Raw genomic sequence first — 13,492 nt, 5'->3', positions numbered from 1 at the left:
CTATACTTAAAGTCTACCAGAGAACTTTCCTGTTTTACTTACTACTGTATCTTTACAGTCTAAAACAGACTCTGTTCTACTTACTACTGCATCTTTAGAGTCTAAAATACTTGCTATCGCTTAGCAAGCGCTCAATAAATATTTGTTGAGTGAACATTCCAGGTGTCAGTGGGAGATACTAAAGCAAACCAAACTCACTGCCATCGAGTTGATTCAGATTCATAGCAACCCTATAGGACACAGTAGAAGTGTCTGATAGGGTTTACAAACCTGTAAATCTTTACAGAAGCAGAATGCCTCATCTTTCTCCTGCACAATGGCTGGTGAGTTTGAATCACTGACCTTTTGGTTAGCAGCCAAATGCCTTAACCACTTCATCACCCGAGCTTCTTTATCATATAGCAGGTACTCAATAAATATTTGCTGAATGAACATTCCAGCTCACAGTGGGAGATAAAGGAAGATAAAACAGTCTAACATAACATAATTGATGGCAAAATATTGAGTAAAATCAAATCATTATGCCACCTCTATTCAAAAATATACCCTAAACTCCATAAAAATCTATATTTATTCTAGAAATACTTAGAAATATTTTTTAAAACTTTCAAGAGCCTCCAAATGTTAAACAAAATCAAGGAAAATTTTATTCATATACGCAAATATATTCTTCTTAATGCCTTGAAATCTTGGGCTATATTTGTTTTTGTCCAATATGCCAGCCAACTCTAGCTAATATTATAAAAATTTTGGAGGAAAATTAGTGTTTATCACAGATGGGGTATTTCCTGGGAAACTGAGGTGGCCACCCAAACAGGCCTTCTAAGGTGCTGGCTAATAATCTTCCAGTCCTGGTCTGAACCTCAGTCTTATGTACTCAGAAACCATATGTGTCAGGACACTGAAAATAAAGCCATCTCTCTGAAGCAGACTCCAGATAGACAACCTCACCAAGACTGATGGATTATTCTAGAACTTCAGTTGGCTAATTAAAATGAGAAAGAGAATTGCCAAGGTGACTGGCATCCTTTGTAAGCATGTTCCTGACACGCAAGCTCTAGAGAACGCTGGTTTCAAAATTTGAAATTCCAGTGGATCTTACATTCCCTTTCTTTCTTCCTTTTTTAACATCTGTTACTCCACCTCTTTAAGATGATTTTGCACTATAGGCTGATCTCATAGGTTGGTTCTTCTAAGCAAATTTATTTCCCATTTGTGACTGCTGTCATTATGTACTGACTGTAAATACAAAAAACAGACAATCTCTTCTGAGGGCTTTGAAAAGGAGAGAAGGATGTACAAGTTTGGCAGGTGACTGTACTAGCGGAGTCTACAAACAAAAATGAATTTCTAGGTCATTGCCAGGAATACCAGAGTAGTGGATTTTAGCCAAGAATTGAGAACTTGTATTCTCCCAGGGTTGTGCTGATCTGGTCAAGAAGACTTTAAATGAAAATGTTAGAGAACTGGAAGGAGCATGGGATAAAGAGTTGGAATATGTAGATTCTATAGTCTGCCTCAGTCAATACCTTGCCATGGACCAAGCAAGTCACCAAACACCCCAAGTCTTACCAACCTCATCCTTAAGACTATAAGTTTTGCCTAAAGCACTAAGGTAAAAGACAGCTAGAAAATGCCATGATTCCCCCTAATAAGAGGAACCAAGACTTACTGATCTCAATCTCCCTTACAGTGCTTTCTCCAAACCTAATGGTTACTCCCTAAATGCTACTTTATCAAACATTTAACCCACTGTTACCCCAGTGTGGCAGCTGAAGTCACAGATCTTCTAGATGAGATGCTTAAAATCGTTGGTATTGTTGTTTAACTATGGAATCCTTTATTCCAATAAATCCAGTTGTGTGAGAGATGAATATGAGTCTGCTCTGGTGAAGCAGGGAAAAGGGATACTCAGATATGGTCCCATCACCACTCCTCTCCCTTTTCAGCCAATCTCCAAAGAGGCCTTTATGGATCCAATGAGGTCTTCATGAACAGATACATCCAATCTAAAAAATGTCCTCCTGCAGGGGAATTTTGGCTGTTACATTTTTGGAGATGACACATTCCTCAACACCTTACCAAGCTGTCTGATGTCTTTGTTTGATCATTCTCTGCCTCCTATTTATTTGTGTTCTATGTCTGGTAAAATCTCTCTTTTCTCCCACATCTGTTGTTCTAGTCCTGACTCCTCTCCTACCTGCCAGGTCAATATTATGCACAATGAACTGTGTCAGTCTCACCCACTTTTTCTATATTTTTAGTTACCTCTGCCAACACTCACCCAGGCTTTTGATCTCAACTCCATAGATGACATCCTCAATTCCCTGCTTCAATGTTTCTCATTCATCAAATTCTGCCATTTCTCTTTCAGAAACATCTAATTATGACTCTTTTCCTACCCCATTAAATGATTTAGCTCAGGATTGCCTGGGGAATTGCAGTAGCCTCCTACCCAATTTTCATGTTTCTAATTCTAATCATTATGATTACAGCTGTTTTGTTGTTTGGTCGGTTTTCATCAAATTGACACTGACTTATGACAACCCCAACTTATGACGACCCCATGTGTATCATTGTAGAACCACGTTTCACAGAGTTGTTGTTGTTGCTGTTTGATGTGATATGGGTGCAAATTTCCAAAGCAGATGCATTTTACTTTCAACAGTTCATAAACATTTCATTTCGTAGCACAAATTACAATCCCAACAATAAACAGCTCTCTTCCCATCTCCTCCCCGTGACTACCCCTTCCCTGTGTCCTTCTTATCTGTGCATTCCTGTCTGTCTAGCTGTCCCCCTATGCAAATGCTGCCTTTCTGATCTCTCACAGTTGATTGGTCTAAGGGGTGCATCTCCTTAGGGGAGGTGGGTGCATCTCCTTGGGGTAGGTGTTCTTCTCATAGACCTTTCTACAGTTTGGTTGGGAGCTAATCCATGGATGTGAGTCCAGTTCTGGGCCCAAAGGATAACCTGGGACTATGGCCTCAAGGGTTTCACCAGTCTCTGTCTAACCAGTATTTCTGATCTTCTTTGTGTTTTTGAATTTTGTTCCACATTTTTCCTTCCATTCTATCCAGGATCTCCAACTTCGATCCCTTTCCAAGTGGTTGGCATTGATAGTGGGGCTCCATATAGTTCTGGTCTCAGGGTCATGAAGGCTGAGGTTCCTGTTGTCCATTAGTCCCTTGCACTAATTGTTTCCATATGACTTTGATTTTCTTTACTCTTCTTTGTTCCAGATGAGAGGAGACCAATAGTTGCATCTTAGATGGTCACTCAAAAGCTTTTAAGACCCCAGTCACTACTCACCAAAGTAGGATGTAGAACAATATTTTTATGTACTATGTTGTGCCAATTGAGCTTAATGTCCCCAAGACCATGGCCCCAAGCCCTCAGGCCCGGCAACTCCCTCCCTCAATGTGCTTGGTTGTCACTTAGAAGCTACTCCAACCTTGTCCCCTGTTACTTCGATAATGTATATTGACATTTTTGTTGTGCTTCATAGGGATTTAGTGGCTGATTTTTCACCAGGACTTTCTTCTGGAGCATCTCTGCGTGAACTCAAACCTCCAACTTTTCAGTTAGCAACTGAGCACATTAAACATTTGCACTGCCCAGGGACTCCATTACTATAACAATTATTATTTATTAATGTTTTCTATCTATCAAATACTTTGCAAAGAGCTATACATACATCCTCTCATTAAATTCTTCCAACTTACTTGGGTATTTTTATTTCCAGTATTCATATGTGAAAACTGAGGTATAGAGAAATTTAAATTATTTGCCAATTTTAACAAGAAAATTATAAGAAAGCAGAGCTAGACTTAGATTCTATGTCTCTTTCACTTTTGAAGTTCTCTTCCATCAAATTCATTTCCCACCATGCTGCTACAGGTGATTTTCTAAACCACAGATCTGATGATGCCATTCTTGCCTACTAGAGAACGAAATTTAAACCCCCTCCCTTAGCATTAAGGCCTTTAACTATCTGTCTACAACTTGACCTGTCAGTCCACCATTCCCCCTACCACTTGACTTTCCCATGATTCCCCACAAAGTCTAGGCCTTTTGACAACTTCCGCATCTTCTTGGAATATGAGTCTTTTTTCTGCCTGGTAGACTTCTATTCATCCCTCAAAAACCTGTTTAAAACATCACTTCCTGGATGAAAGTTTCACCAATTCTCAAAGGTAAATCTAATGTATTTCATCTTCTGTGATCTGATAGCATTTTATTCAGTATCTCTGTCAAAGAAAAATAAAAGTAGTAAAATGTATCTCTTTATAAGTCTACTTATCCACTTGGAAAAAAGTTTCTCAATGGCGAAGATCACACATATTGATCAGAATATCACCCACTGTATCTTGTCAAGTACTCAGTACATAGTTAGTGCTCAATTAATGCTTACTGAATGAAATGACTTTGCTATCACCATTTTTCTCAACACTTTTCATCCCATAGTAACCTTGCATCTATCCCAAGTATGCTATTTAAGCTCCTGTCCTGAAAATTCCCAGTGTGTGTGGAAATTAAGTGTTACAGTTGCTATTTACCTTGAAAAAGATAAAAGAAACACAGGATGTTTAGTTATTATTTAGTTCAGGTTTATTTATTAAATATATTTTGGTTTAGAACATACTGTTTTCCATCTAATAATCAAAGATTATTTTGTTCTAGTTTACACCTGGCCATAATGTTTTAAATCACAAACCAAACTCACTGCCAATGATTTGATTCTAATTCATAAAGAAACTTTAGGGCAGAGTAGAACTGTCCCAAGGGTTTCCAAGGCTATAAATCTTTATGGAAGCAGACTGCCTTGTCTTTCTCCCATGGAGAGACTAGTGGGTTCAAACTGTCATATTCTGGTTAGTAGCTAAATGCTTTAACCACTACACTACCAGAGATCCTTTGATAACATTTTAATTCCTAAATACTATTAATCTTCTAGCCCTCAACAAGAAAGCACTTGAACCAAGAATGATTAAGTCCTCTGCTCCACTAGGTAGGTCTAGGGTGAAATAGGCCAATGAGTGAGGAGCCAGCACGTTCCATGGAGCAGCTCAGAGGAGCAGCCAGCAAGGTGTTTGCTCCACTCTGATGGTCTAGGGCCTGGCTAGGTAGGACTGAGCCTGGTCTGGCTTGAGGTTGGACTAGCTGCACAGCCTTCCTGCCTGAGGGTTATCTTAGAACCCAACTTGCTCACCTCAACGACACTTGACCAGGAATATAGTCATGATCCAAGCAGACTCACTCACATAGCACCTCTATGTTATTATTGTGTGCTGCTGAGTCAATTGCCACTTATGACAACTGTGTTAGTTAAGGTTGTGTATCAACTTGGCTGGGCTATGATTGTAAGTGTCTGGGCGGCTGTGATGTAGTTATTTCCCATGATGAGGTTGGATGTGATGTAATCACTTCCATGGTAGAATCTGCTGTGAGCAGTTAATCAGTTGAAGGGGAGTTGCATTTGGGTGTAGCCTGCTTCCATTATATATGGAATGGATCCAGTATTTGGCCAAATCATCATCTCTAGTTCCTGGACTTGAACCAGTGGCCTGTCATTTTGCTTGCCAATCTGGGGATCATTGTCTTTGCTGCCTGTGAGCCAACAATCTGTACCCTGCTAAACTGTTAGCCTCTGTAGCTCTGTGAGTCAGGAGAAGCCTCTGTCTTTCTCCAGTGGACCTGGAAGGCAAAGCTGAAGCACAAGGTTGAGGGTACTCCACCCAGAATCTAGAGAGAGAATGTCTTCCCCTAAAACCAGCACTCTGAACTTGCACTCTAGCCTAATCTTCCCCTAGACTTGGCACTCTGAATTTGGACTTCTATGCCCCAAAACCGTGAGAGAATAAATTTCTGTTAAAGCCATCTACTTGTGGTATTTTGGTTATAGCAGTATTAATGAACTAAGACAGTGACCCCATGTAACACAGTAGAACTTCCCACAGGGTTTTCTTGGCTGTAATCATTATACAAGCAGATTTTCAGGTCTTTCTCCCACAGAGTAGAATCTCTGGATGGGTTCAAACTGCCAAACTTTTAGTTAGCAGCCAAGGGCTTAACTGTTGTGCCACCAGGGCTCCTTAGCACTCTCTCTAAGCCACAGCAATCCTATGGAGAATGCCTAATGCCTGGAGCAGCCTGTGCTATGACCAGGGGCAGAGAATAGAGAGGACAGGTGGCAGTGCCATATTGTCACAGCACTCAAAGCACAGACTCCTCTCTTTTAAAAATCCCTAGCTGAACTCACTGTATTCATACTAAGAACCATTTGCAGCAACAAATAACCTCTTAAATGTCAGACCCAGTAGGCCTGTCTCAGTCTTCACTGCAAGACTTTCTAGTAATTGAGTTACACATTTCCACCTTCCAGTGACTTCTAGACCTATGCTTTCTCCTATTTCCTCCTCTTTTTCTGGCTGCTTCTTCTCAGTCTCCTTAAGGACATCTTCCTCTACCACCAGCCTCATTAATATTGATTGTTCAGCAGAAAATGTTTTTCTCTGATTAAGGTCACTAGCAGTTTCATCCAATAAGGAGATGACTCCTAAACCTCTTGGCACTTCACTCCAGAGAGGAGTAGCCCATTGAGCACTCCTATCAGAGTTCCCCAAGAACCCCAAAGTGAAAATGTCTGAAACTAAACCTATCATCTTGCTCTCTCATGCTAATACTTGTCCTCTCTGCATTACCAAATTGGATGACTTCCTTTCCTTTCTTTAACTCTCCTCTTCTTTCCAAGGACTACAGCCTTCTTTCCAAGGATGGATTCACGTCAACAACCTTCAGTATGGATTACACCTCAACATAAAGAAATAAAAATCCTCACAACTGGAGCAATAAGCAACATTACAATAAATGGAGAAAAGATTGAAGTTGTCAAGGATTTCATTTTATGTGGATTCACAATCAAAGCCCTAACTCCACGTCTTTGCACATGTCATTATAGTAATTGGCTTTGTCTGCTCAAGCTGCTCTTTGAAATCTTCAGTTCAGCTCTTCTATCTTGTCATTTCTTCCATTTGCTTTAGCTACTCTCCACTCAAGGGCAAGTTTCAGAGTCTCTTCTGTCATCCATTTTGGTGGCATATGATCTAGAACCAATGGTATTGAAGGAGGAAATCAAAGCTGCAATGAAGGAATTGGTGAAGAACAAAGCTCCAGGAATTGAAGGAATACCCACTGAGATATTTCAACAAACAAATGCCCCACTGGAGGCACTCACTCGGTTATGGAAGGAGATTTGGAAGACAACTACCTGATCAACTAACTGGAAGAGATCCATATTTGTACCCATTCCAAAGAAAGGTGATCCCACAGAATGCGGAAATTATCAAACAAAATCATTAATATCACACGAAAGTAAGATCTTACTGAAGATAATTCAAAAACGGTTGCAGCAGTATATTGACAGAGAATTTCCAGAAGTGCAAGATGGATTCGGAAGAGGATGTGGAACAAGGGATATCATAGCTGTTGTCAGATGGATCTTGGATCAAGGCAAAGAATACCAGAAAGATGTTTACTTGTGTTTTATGGACTATGCAAAGGCATTTGATTGTGTGGATCATGACAAATTGTGGATAACATTGAAAAGAATAGGAATTCCTGAACACTTAATTGTACTCATGAGGAGCCTGTACATTGACCAGAAGGCCATTGTTTGAACAGAACAAGGGGACACTGCGTGGTTTAAAATCAAGAAGGGAGTCCATCAGGGTTGTATCCTTTCCCCATACTTATTCAATCTTTATGCAGAGCAAATAATCCAAGAAGTTGGACCATATGAAGAAAAACATGGCATCAGGACTGGAGGAAGAATCATTAACAACCTGCCATATGCTGATGACACAAATTTGCTTTCTGAAAGTGAGGATGACTTGAGGCACTTACTGATGAAAGTTGAAGAATACAGTCTGCAATATGGATTACATCTCAATATAAAGAAAACAAAAATCCTCACAACTGAACCAATAAATGGCATCACTATAAATGGAGAAAAGCTTGAGGTTGTCAAAGAATTCACAATGCTTGGTTCTACAATCGATGCCAATGGAAGCAGCAGTCAGGACATTAGACGATGTATAGCACTGGGCAAGTAGGCTGCAAAAGAACTCTTTCAAGTGCTAAGGATCAAAGATGTTTCCTTGAGGACTAAGATGTGCCTAACAGAAGCCATGACATTTTCAGTCGCCTCATATGCATTTGAGAGCTGGACGATGAATAAGGAAGACTGAAGAAGAGTTGATGCTTTTGAATTGTAGTGCTGGTGAAGAATACTGAAAGTACCATGGATTGCTAAAAGAGCTAATACATCTGTCCTGGAGGAAGTGCACCTGAAAATGCTCCTTGGAAGTGAGAATGGCCAGACTTCATCTCACCTACCTTGGTCAAAAGGACCTCTGGTAGCATAGTGCCTAAGGCACTTGACTGCTCACCAGAAGGCTGGCGGTTCAAACCCACCAGCCACTCCTCGGAAGGAAGGTTGGGCAATCCTACTTCCATAGTGATAACTGCCTCGGAAACCCAAGGAGGGGTCACTATGAGTCGGGGCCGACTCGATGGCAAAACAACAACAACACACAACACTTTGGTCAAAAGGGACCATTTCCTGGAGAAGGATGTCATGCTTGGTAAGGTAGAGGGTCGATGAAAGAGGAGAAGGTCTTCAACGAGATGGGTTGAAATGGTGGCTGCGATGATGGGCTCAAGTATAGCAAGGATCATGGAGCTGGCACGGGATCAGACGGTGCTTCGTTCTGCTGTGCATAGGGTCACTATGAGTCAAAAATGACTCGATGGCACCTAACAACAACAACACAATCAAAGCCCAAGGAAGCAGCAGTCAAGAAATCAAATGACATATTGCACTGGGCAAATCTGCTGCAAAAGAGCTCTTTACAGTATTAAAGTGCAGAGATGTCACTTTGAAGACTAAGGTGCACCTGACCCAAACAACGGTATTTTCAATCACTGCACATGCATGTGAAACCTGGACAATGAATAGGAGACTGAAAAAGAATGGATACATTTGAATTATGGTGCTGGAGAAGAATACAGAATACACCATGGATTGTCAGAAGAGTGAGCAAATCCATCTTTGAAGAAGTACAGCCTGAATGCTCTTTAGAAACAAGGACCTTGTCTCTCATGCTTTGATCATGTTATCAGGAGGGACCAGCCCCTGGATGGTATCATGCTTGGTAAAGTACAAGATCAGCAAAAAAAGAGGAAGACCCTCAATTAGATGGACTGACACAGTGGCTGCAACAATGTGCTCAAGCATAGTGACAACTGTGAGGATGACACAGGACCAGGCAGTGTTTCATTCTGTTGTACGTAGGGTCACTATGAGTCAGAGCTGACTCAAAAGCACCTAACAACAATACTAACCTCTTTCCAAACTAATCAGTGACTAAATCACTGTTGATTGCACCTCTGGAAAAGCCCTCAAATCTATTCCCTTCTCTCCAATGTTTTGGTCAAGTCCTTACCCCTTATGTGGTCTCCAAGCCTGCAGTCTCTTGATATAAACTTCTCTTATGGCAATGAAGCCCTGGTGGCACAATGATTAAGCATTCAGCTACTAACTGAAAGATTGGCAGTCTAACCCACCCAGGAGCTCCGCAAGAGAAAGACTTGGCAATCTGCTTCCATCCGTAAAATTTACAGAGAAGAAAACCCTATGGGCAGTTCTACTGTGTCACGTGGGGTCACTATGAGTTGAAAATCAACTCACGGGACACAACAACATATGACAGTGGATACGTAATGCCTTGTACTTATAATCTGCAGACAATTCTGATTTTTCCATACTAGATCATAACTTCCTGGATGCAGAAACCTTGTCGTTTTTTGTCCTTTGATCCCCTGTGTAACACTGTGCTTTGCACATAATAAATGCTCAATAAATGGACTTTGGCAATAGAGAGTGGTTTATCTTAAAGTGATTGTACTTAGTCCCCCAAAGAGTAGCTCATTGAATAATTAAATATTTACTCCAGCTTCTTCCCAGCCCAGTTAACAACATTGTATATACACACAGACCATACACACAGACCTGCACAAACACAGTATGTCCTGAGCTACTTTTAAATCAGTCTTCTAGTAACCACAGAGAAATGATCTATTTCCTAAATAATTAAAACATAAATAGGTTCACATTTTTGTTCCTGGTCTTCCTTGAGGAAAATAACACAGTGCTTAGTAGAACATGAGAAATTATTTTGCAAATCTATGTCCTCAAAATGCCACCAAACATAGGTCATGCATCTTTCTTTCTTGCATTTTGATGCCACTGCTATGACTTAGTGTGGTAATTATATTACAAAGCTATTATTCGATGAAATGAAAATGGCAAAACAATTTAAATGCTTGTCTAAAAAGCCTCTGTTAGAATACAATTATGAGTGAAATTACAATGGAAAAATAATTGAAATGCAAGTCTGGAAGGTACAGTTATGAAACCATTAAAATGCTTCTGTCGGGTATTCACAACAATGAGTGAAACTCTGTGCTCCTGGGGACACATTTTTAATTCACTAAAGCAGGCAACATTTATGGATGGATGAAATATCTGTGCTCCAATTGTTCTGCAGCATTATCTACATTTCTGAATGTCACTTGGGGGTGTGAAACACCATCAGGGTTTATAGGTTTATAGGATAGACTGATAAGAGAACCAAATGTGGTACTGTGCTTCCATTTAGGACCAGGAGGATAAATCCATAAGGGTATGCTTAACTTAGATTTTCTCCAGTATTTCCAATACAAAAACTAGAGTCATAATATGAGAAGAATTTCATTCTAAATATATGCCTGCTATTATTATATAGGAGCTCTGGTAGCATAGTGGCTAAGGCACTTGCCTGCTAACCAGAAGGCTGGCGGTTCAAACCCACCAGCCACTCCTCGGAAGGAAGGTTGGGCAATCCTACTTCCGTAGTGATACTGCCTCGGAAACCCAAGGAGGGGTCGCTATGAGTCGGGGCGGCCCTCGACGGCACATAACAACAACAACAACAACAACATTATTATATATTTGTGTGGATGCATTTCTAAGAATCTATGCTCTTAAAATATTCTGCTGATATATTCCTTTAATGAATCCTTGATAAACATTTGATGCCCAGGCTCACAATGGGTATACTTGCTCACCAAAGAAACAAAAAGAAATACAGTACCAAGCACAACACAGATACACTGAAGTGATCCATTTGGTGAATGATTAGGACCCCTTCTGAAGCTTATTCTGTATTTTGATTGTTGTAAACATACATCATTCTACCAGCAAAAAAACATGCACAGTATGCCCACCCAACCCTCCTTCACAATTTGCCTTCATCGATCTATTTCTTCCAGTTAAGCAACTAAAGAAACACATACCAGGGGTGGGACATATAAAGGAAACAAGTGTTAAAGAGAGGGGGGGAAAAAAAGGTAAATCTTTTCTCATTCATGATTTAGAGAAAATCATGATTGAGAAAAGATTTACCTTTTTTGTGTTATCCTACAGAAACACATTTTAACTACAGAAAGTTAAAATGATATTTAATCTTAATTACAGAGTTCTGGTGGTGTAGTGGTTAAGGCCTTTGTCTGTTAACCAGAAGGTCAGTGGTTCAAACCCACCAGCTGCTCCACAGAAAAAAGTTGAGGCTGTCGCTTCCATAAGGACTTACATCCTTGGAAACTCAATGTGGGTTGCAATGGCACTACGCCACCAGAGCTCCTTTTAGTTTAGTAGTCAAGCACAAATCTTAGGTTATGTCACCCAGGAATCTTCATGTATACACAGCTAGGTAATAAAGAAAATATAGTAAATGTTAACTATAGGCTCTAGGTGGTGAATGTACACAGGGTTCATTGTACAATTCTTTTGTATGTTTGAAATTTTTCATAATAAAGTGTTGGAAAAAATGCAGTGATCTAGATGAAAAATATTTATTCTCTGTATTGATAATTGTGCTTGAAAATAAATGAGTTTCAGAATTTATCTCTGTGACATGATGTACTCACCTAGCCATCCGGATCCTGAGTTTGGTATACACAAGTCAGTCTCAGCACTGGGCAACACGAAGCCCACAACAAACACTTCCACACCATCAGCCATAAGGGCCATACCCAGGACGAAGAAAAGGGCCCACTGAAAACGGCCATGACCACACTCTTGGATTATCAGCTCATACTGCTGGGCTAGCTCTTCCTCATCGGCTCTCCTTTCTGACTCCAGCTCTCGACGGTCCTTGAACTCATCACTCTTGGGCTGCCCCACTGACACAATGCTGTCTTTCCCTTGGTTCATGCTGGGGATGCCCTGATACTCCCCTTCATAGATTTCATCATCTTCATCATGACCTTCTGTAGCTTCACTTGAGCCTTCATCATCATTGGCCTTCCCATCATAGGTTTCTCCAGGTGGGTAGTAGTCATCATCATCTTCTTCATCTTTAAACCGATTGTAGGATCTCTGAGTGTATTCATCCTGGGCCCGGTCCACTGCTTGGTTCACCTTTTTTACTGTTTGTTTCTTCACCTCTTTGGCAATGTCCTTGGCACCTTTCATCAGGGAAGTCCTATCCTTGTAAGAGTCTTCCATCTTATCTCAGCTGATGGCCAATGAGAAGATGAAAATTTTTCAGACTCTCATCAGTGGTTCAGTCCTGATAGCATCATCCACATTGGGTTCAAAATGGATCTGCAAGACAAAAAGATACAGAGGAGATATTTATCATTCATTTCTAGGTCTTTTTTTGCTATCTATTTATTTCTCTTTGTGCTGCCCCACAGTCCAAAGGTGACAGAATTAGCTTTTCTTTTCTTTGGCCTCACTGTACATATACACATTGTATGCTGGTTCCCTGATTAAGTATGATCAGTACTTGGAAATCACAGTTTTTAGTGTCATTATTGTTTTTAATGTTTTTAAGGGACTCTGTACCCTGGCTAACTTTATATGGAATACACAAGCATTCCCTGAGAATAAAACAAGACACGTTGCACCTTGAAAAGGGCATCCAAGACATCTTAAAAGTTCAGTAAGGATATAGCCTGACTGAGAAAAAATAATATTGCTAACAGACACATATACACACACAGCATATGTAAAACCAGAGTATTAGTGGAAGGACCCTGCCTGACAATATTTCTTGACATTGTAAAAATCAAAGAAGCAAGTAGGAAGATGGCATCCTATAACAGACCGTGTGCCAGGTCCCTCTTCATCTCTTCTTCTTCTCCTTGGCCTTTTAAAAAATTGTTTATCTTTTTCCCTGCCTTGTCCAATGGGAGGAACATATTAACTCTCTACAAGTCAGCCATAGCTACTACACTGACCACCTCACCCAACAGACTAGTTATGCCAGTAGTTCTTGGACCACAGAATCAACAACAGATGGTAGACCACACCTCCTCATTCCAACTGCAAATCCTCTTCACAATGAACAGAGACCTGCACCCACATCACCAGCAGTGCTTCCAC

At 40.5% G+C, this 13,492-nt stretch overlaps 1 protein-coding gene across 1 annotated transcript in view; it reads right to left on the bottom strand.

Moving 5' to 3' along the window:
• SV2C (synaptic vesicle glycoprotein 2C) overlaps nt 1-12,610 on the bottom strand; it is a 280,125-nt gene extending 267,515 nt beyond the window's left edge. The window contains exon 1 of the mRNA XM_007943358.2: nt 12,031-12,610. Within this exon, the coding sequence (XP_007941549.1) occupies nt 12,031-12,610 (580 nt within the window). The remainder of the gene's footprint in view (nt 1-12,030) is intronic.
• Between the last annotated feature and the right edge of the window lie 882 nt (nt 12,611-13,492).

The sequence above is a fragment of the Orycteropus afer genome, unplaced genomic scaffold, assembly GCF_000298275.1.
Source record: "Orycteropus afer afer isolate SDZICR_OR568_19922 unplaced genomic scaffold, OryAfe1.0 scaffold00104, whole genome shotgun sequence".
In the NCBI taxonomy this organism is placed as follows: Eukaryota; Metazoa; Chordata; class Mammalia; order Tubulidentata; family Orycteropodidae; genus Orycteropus; species Orycteropus afer.
This window is presented reverse-complemented; position numbering and strand designations above follow the sequence as displayed.